This window comes from Melanaphis sacchari, unplaced genomic scaffold (genome assembly GCF_002803265.2).
Source record: "Melanaphis sacchari strain LSU unplaced genomic scaffold, SCAv2.0 Contig106_pilon_pilon, whole genome shotgun sequence".
Classification (NCBI taxonomy): domain Eukaryota; kingdom Metazoa; phylum Arthropoda; class Insecta; order Hemiptera; family Aphididae; genus Melanaphis; species Melanaphis sacchari.
Window position 1 is genome coordinate 333,153 of NW_020270400.1, and position 6,844 is coordinate 339,996.

The window sequence follows — 6,844 nt, forward strand, 5'->3', positions numbered from 1 at the left end:
CTGCAGACTACACTACCGCATAAGACTTATACTTCCACATTTATTTTAATTGAGTTTTGATCCGCAATGACCAATATAAATATTATATTATTAAAAGATTATGTATAGATATTTCGTAGTCGTTTCGATTTGATACTTTCTATTTATTTAATTTTTTTCGTTCGTGAAATGTAATTAGAAGTATTTTTTTATTATTTTTTTTTTTTTACTAAAAAATCTGTTATTAATTTAATTTATTAACGTGAGTAGGTACCCGCAGAAAAAACATCATCATCGAATTCAATAACGCAGTACATTAATATTTCAAGCCAGAAAATAATAAATATAATTTCTATAACACAACATCTTATAAAAATGAGAATACAATTTCGTTCTCCATTACTTTCATATCATATTATATTCCATTCTATTAATAATAATAAAAATTCGTGATCTCGTCTCGTGATTGTTTTATTACGATCGCCGTTAGTAAACTCTTATAGTCTTATAATACTATATCTCGTTAATTTTAATTTATTGAAATAATAATATAGTAATATTATGCACTGCGCACACATTAAAACAGGGTCATTAAAAATGTGTTGTTACAAAAATGATGAAAATTACACAACGAATAGGTACCGTATTATATAATAATATTAAAATTACTTAATTTCTGATAAATTTTGTATTTTGTGGTACAAGATGACCCCTTAGATATTCTTCTTAAATATTTGTTTCTACTATATTTTTCAAACGTCTAAATACCTACCTACTTATTTGCAGTAGATCGATAAACAAGATCTAAAATAATTAAATCCGTTGATTTTGAAGAAGAAAATAGGTAGGTAGGTATTTATCCAATTCTATAATAAGTAACAATAAGCTGAAACTTTATTCCTATTCATTTACCTATACATTTTTTGACTTTCACTTTATAATATCTATTTTTAAATGTTTAAAAATAATTCGTTATAATTTATAATTTTATATCAAGATTGTTTTGTTTTTTATTCGAAATAATTGACAGATTTGTGTTGATAGGTAGCTATAAGTATATGTAGGATGTACCGTTAAACAGTTTGACATTTTGATCATTGTTTAACACATTTTATTTAAAAAAATCAATTAATTATTAAATAAAATAAATTCAACTTTGCGAGAACTTGAGAAAACTCATCCATAATCTTCACTCCAAGAATAAAAACCAAATTTTTGTTAGGTACTAATGTTGTTTTAAATAAATAATTATAATCTTTTTGAAATTCTCAAAGACGCTTTAAAATTAAAACTAAGATGCTTCTAAATAACTTGAATATTTTCATGATAAAATTTATTTTAAATAATTAGCATGCTAGCATAGATACTATATAGTATTACTAATGGATGACTTCTCTCATTTAAGCATCATCATATTATATAAAACAAAATTACTTTTAGCAAATATGTTTATTGTTTTAGTCTAAACAGATTGCAAATATCTTATACAAAAATAAAAAATATATTTATCATTGCAAACATTATTGTCCTCGGGGATCAGGAGTAATTAATTAGTAGTTTAACCTAACCTAAAGTGTATCAATTATAATCGAGAGAAAAAGGAGTATTAAATTAATTTTATAAGCTAAAATTCTGGTACCATCTCTGGTATAGACAATCAATATCATTTTGTTTAACCTTTGTCTTATTTTTAATGAAAATTAAACTAATTCTTAAGACTTTTACGTCGTAAAACGTATACAGCATTTTAATTAATGTCTATATTTAGTACATAATTATAAACGGAATATGTAATAATGTGTTTTATAACTGTTTAGCTAACATACACTAGAAAATATTATATTAACATTAAGTAATTATTTGAAATTTTCAAAATTAATTTTTTAATGATAATTTATAGGTAATATATTAAACACGGCAAAACAATAACATGTTAAATAGTTTATTAAAAAATATACATAAAATTGTCTATACAGATGTCTTTTTGATTTTCTTTACAACTTTACGTTCTTTTGAAGCATTTGATTTTCGTTTCTTGTTGACTTTAGAAGTTTGATCAACATTAATAATTGAAACTAAATTTTTTTTAACTTTTATATTTGTATTATTTTCATTAGATTCTTTCTTTGATTTAGATGATGCTGGATCTTTTACATCTGCATTAGGTCTAAAAATAAAAATGTTTAATTATTTTCTATTGTATAGTTAGGTTAAAACATGAGTTCTAATAAACATTTAAGATTAAATTTAATTCAAAATATTGTTCAAGTATAAGAATATAATTATAATATTTTCATTAATCACTTGACAAAAAGGATATAACCCAATAACACACCAAATTAGTACTATGATTACAACATTTTTACTTGATAAAAATATAACTCAATTACATGAACATAATTCATAAGGTAACACATTTGTTGATCATGCTATTGTTATGAAAAATAAGATTGATGACAAACCATGTTACTAATTTGGTGCATAATTGTGTTACGTCATAGAAAAAGCATGGCATATTAGTGGGTCATATTAAGAAAAAATTAAAACAAAAAACCTTATGCAAATTATCATACTTATAAAATTACCATTTGTACATGCTATTGGCATAGAAAAATATTATTTTTTAGTTTTAAAGTTACTTGATTTTTAGTTACTTACTTTTGATATCTATGTGGTTTTGCCCTAATTTCACTCCTATCAATAGATTGTTTTTCTAACTTTCTTCTAGTGTTCTTATGCAATCGTTTCATTTCTAACATATAGTCTGGAACCGGACATCCTGAATCCCTCATCACTGTGGCAATACTTTAACAAAAAAAAAAAAAAATATTACATAGCTAGCTTAATCTATTACATAAAAAGAAATTAATTTACCTTCTCAACATTGGTTTGTCTTCATTTGTAAAAAATGTAACAGCTTTACCAGAGCGTCCTGCTCGCCCTGTTCTACCTATTCTATGAATATACGAAATGGCTGAAGATGGAAAGTCATAATTTATTACCAAATTAACACCTTTAAAATCAATACCACGACCCATAAGCTCTGTACAAATTAAAACCCATATTTTTCCTTCCCGAAAAGCTTTTACTGTATTGTCTCTCTAAAAATAAGTTGTTTTGTATTATTCAATATATTTATATTTTTTTCTCTTTATTATAAGTTATAACTCACTTGTTGTTGAGTTCTATCAGAGTGTATAACATCTACATTAATTCCATCATAAATAAGTTCACTAAAAAGCTCTTTTGCACGCTCTTTAGATTGTAAAAAAATTAAAACTGGAGGTGTTAGACCCTGAAATACAATTTAAAAATGTATAAAGCATAAAGAGCATTGATATATTTTTTGCAGCTTATAACATTTACTTTTTTAACTAAATCTCTCATTGCAATTAATTTTCCTTCTTCGTTGCCAACAAATACAAGATCTTGTTTGACTGTTGTAGTTGTAGTGTTCCTGTACAACAACAATATACATTAAACAATATTAATAATGAATGAGTACTTTACAAGACAGAGCAATTATGTTTAGATATAGTTATTTTAAATATAATTAATTATACTAAGATTATAATGATATTGAGAAAACAATTTAAAATTATGAAATGTATTTTGTACTTAAGCTATGACAAAATTGTTGTTCTACCCCGTATACACTCAGATCTTTGCTCTACATCTGTGCCCGACTCTAGATATAAAATAAAAAATTATTATGGCAAGATTGGTAAGAACAATTTACATTTATATAACACTAATGAAACCAAAATATTAATGATCAATAACATATTATAATATGTAGATTTAAATGTTAAAATTTATAGTCATAACATATGAAATCAAATTAAAAACTTCGGGAAGTAAGTATAATAATAATCATAGGGAAATTAATTTTTTTGGATCTAGTTTATTTTCTTGGGTACAATAGTATTCTTTGGATATTTGAATTAATAATAGATCATTATTTATTACAATGCAATTTCAAAATATTATTTTAGAATCAACATTTTTCATGCTTATATTGTATAATTTATTCTGAAAATATTAGCATTGCTATTATTTTATTCTTTAATTATATGAAAAATAAATCAACAGTGAAACCTTTAATATTCATAATAGAGAAAAGTGTTTAATATAAATGTTTTTTAATTTCGAAATATCTGGAAAAATTATTAATTTTTATATATTTTTTTTTTTTTTTTGCAATATTTTGGTGGTCAATTTAAGAGTTTAAATGGTAACTTTTTCAACAAAATTTTAAATATGTACTTATAAACTACTCATAAATTTTAGTTTTTGAACGTCAAAATATTTTAATAAGAATTTTTCACATTTAGATAGCAAAAAATAATATGGTTCTATTTGAATTTTTTATGTTGACCTCCAAAATCTCTCATAAAAAACTTGAAAAAAAAATATAAAAATTATTAATTATTTTAGGTATTTCAAAAAATAAAAACTTTTCAACTAAATGTTTTTTTCTATTATGAATATTTATATGATGAAATAGCTGAAACATACATTTTGAATCCCCCTGTATAATATATTAGTTGAATAACAACAACATACCTATTACCAACTGTTACTGCTATAAGACCATCAAGATTTTTCTTTGACCATTTTGCAACTTCTACAGTATATGTAGCACTGAACATGGCACGTTTAGCATTTGGACCACAAGCCTTATAAATTGTTGCTAATTGGTCTCTAAAGCCTCGAACTCCAGTTTCAAATAATTTATCTGATTCGTCTATTATCAACCACTCAATGCTATTATGTAAAATATCAAAGTTAAAAATATTTTTTATTAATTTTACAAATTTGAAAATATTTAATAAACTTTACTTGTTAAGTTCAACAGCTGGGGGTTCTTGTTGCAGTAGAAATACAAGTCGATTAGGTGTTGCTATTAAAATATCTGAAATTCATATTATAAATAAAAATGTAATTAACAATGGTAAATATAATTAGCTTTATAACACAAACTATGGTATAAAAGGCAAGCATTCTAACATTTGTCCACAGCTAAATTAATTATGTCTAAGTATAGCTATAACAAAAACCCTAAGACTGTTATAATTAATTATTAAATGTTGTATGTACTTTAGCGAATATTCAATACATTTGAAATAATGGTTTAATGAATATTATGTATAATGAGAAATCAAAAATACTGCATTGAGGTTGAGTTGGAAGCTTAAGTAAGTAATCACAATTTATGTCTTGTCTTGCAGCTGCTCTTACTATAATAACCAATATACTGTACCATAGTTTCTTTATGCTAAGAATATTATTGTGTTTTACATCTCGGTGACAATAAATATCAAATGATTTAGTTTTTATGTTTTAAAATTAATAAAATTTTATTAAATTTTATTTGAGAATTGAGAGATATTGACATTGAATTTATTAAATATTGGTACTGTTAATACTTTTTACTTAGATAATTTAGTTTTTATATAAAAAATTAATAATTTAATATAAATCAAACTAAAAAACTAATAGTAAAATTATTTTTTTAAATTATATATTCAATATAATCTTTACCAAATTTTTGAGCTAATTTTGGATTAAATTTTTCTTTGTCTTTATTAATTTTGGTAAATGTATGTGCTCGTAATCCAATTCCTTCACATAATCTTGTACATTCTCTGTAGAAAAACAAATAAATAATAAAATTAAAAATTAGTTAAATATAATGTAATTTTTTTTCTTAACATTATTATACACACCTTAATGTTTGTTTTGCTAACTCTCTGGTAGGACTCACAATTAAAGCTCTAAATCCTTTATTTAATGGTTTATTCAAATGATGAATGACAGGTACTAAGAATGCGGCAGTTTTACCAGATCCAGTTGGAGCACAGGCAAGTATTTGCCTTTTCTAACAAATCAAGATATTAATTTTTATACTTATGTTAATAAAATCTTCCAGTTACTCATGACTCACTTGCAACATAACTGGTATAGCCTGAGTCTGAATTGGCGTTGGTACAGTGTAACCAGATTTATTGAGGTTTTCCATTAGTACTGGGCTCAAAGAATAGGTTTTTTTCATCATTTCAAAAGTTGACAGTGCTCCAGGGACATTATCACCGACTGTTTTTACTTTAACCTGTTTCATGCTAGACTTTTCATTCTTTGACAGAGAAAAAAAATAAAAATTAAAGACGTTCATATTGTCATCTGTAATTCATCAATATACTACTTCGGGTTTAATCTCAGTTTTTTCTGGTTTTTTGAATTTTGCGCCGACGGACAGCTTTTTGAATATATCGAACGAGTCCATCGTTTGACGTTTGATAGCTACTGTCACTGGTCCATATGGAAATTGATCTACAAGTTAAATTTCAAAGTTTCAAGTGTTTCAAATACTGAACTACTTCTTTGACTGGAACACCTTACTAGTTACTGGTTTGCTATCCGTTAGTCGTTACTCGTTACACACTTTTCGGCTTTCGCACAGTCGCACGTTTTAAATAATAATAATATTATCATATTAGAACAGTTGTTTATCATAACCACAAAAACCAGATAGTATCAGCTTTGGTATTTGGTAGCTGGTTTGGTGAAACCTGGTAGCCTGTTGAAAGCATGACCAAAACATTTATTATTTATTTAAAAAAAATAGTGGCAAAATAATAGGACGTAGAATGTAGGTATTTACTATTTACAGTTTTTGTCGAGACGTAGTCAGTTAGTCAGGTACTTACATTGTAGGAATAAAGTCATATAGATAATCAAATTATTGGTGGTTTACTTAATAGTTTATATTTAATTACAAAGAAAAGTAATATTATAATTTATAGATTACGTAGGTATGTATATTATATTTTTAATTAAAAATTTAATATCCGTATTATTTTTT

General features: G+C 24.8%; 1 protein-coding gene across 1 annotated transcript; it reads right to left on the bottom strand.

Annotated features, from left to right (window-relative positions):
* Positions 1-1,902: 1,902 nt before the first annotated feature.
* On the bottom strand, positions 1,903-6,459 carry LOC112603349 (probable ATP-dependent RNA helicase DDX52). The gene is made up of 11 exons (XM_025351873.1): positions 6,185-6,459; positions 5,927-6,115; positions 5,709-5,860; positions 5,524-5,627; positions 4,822-4,894; positions 4,546-4,746; positions 3,346-3,436; positions 3,152-3,274; positions 2,854-3,080; positions 2,638-2,784; positions 1,903-2,146 (listed from the first exon to the last, which is right to left on the bottom strand). Exons 1-11 carry the CDS (start codon positions 6,263-6,265, stop codon positions 1,948-1,950), a joined length of 1,587 nt encoding a protein of 528 aa, XP_025207658.1. The 5' UTR covers positions 6,266-6,459; the 3' UTR covers positions 1,903-1,947.
* Between the last annotated feature and the right edge of the window lie 385 nt (positions 6,460-6,844).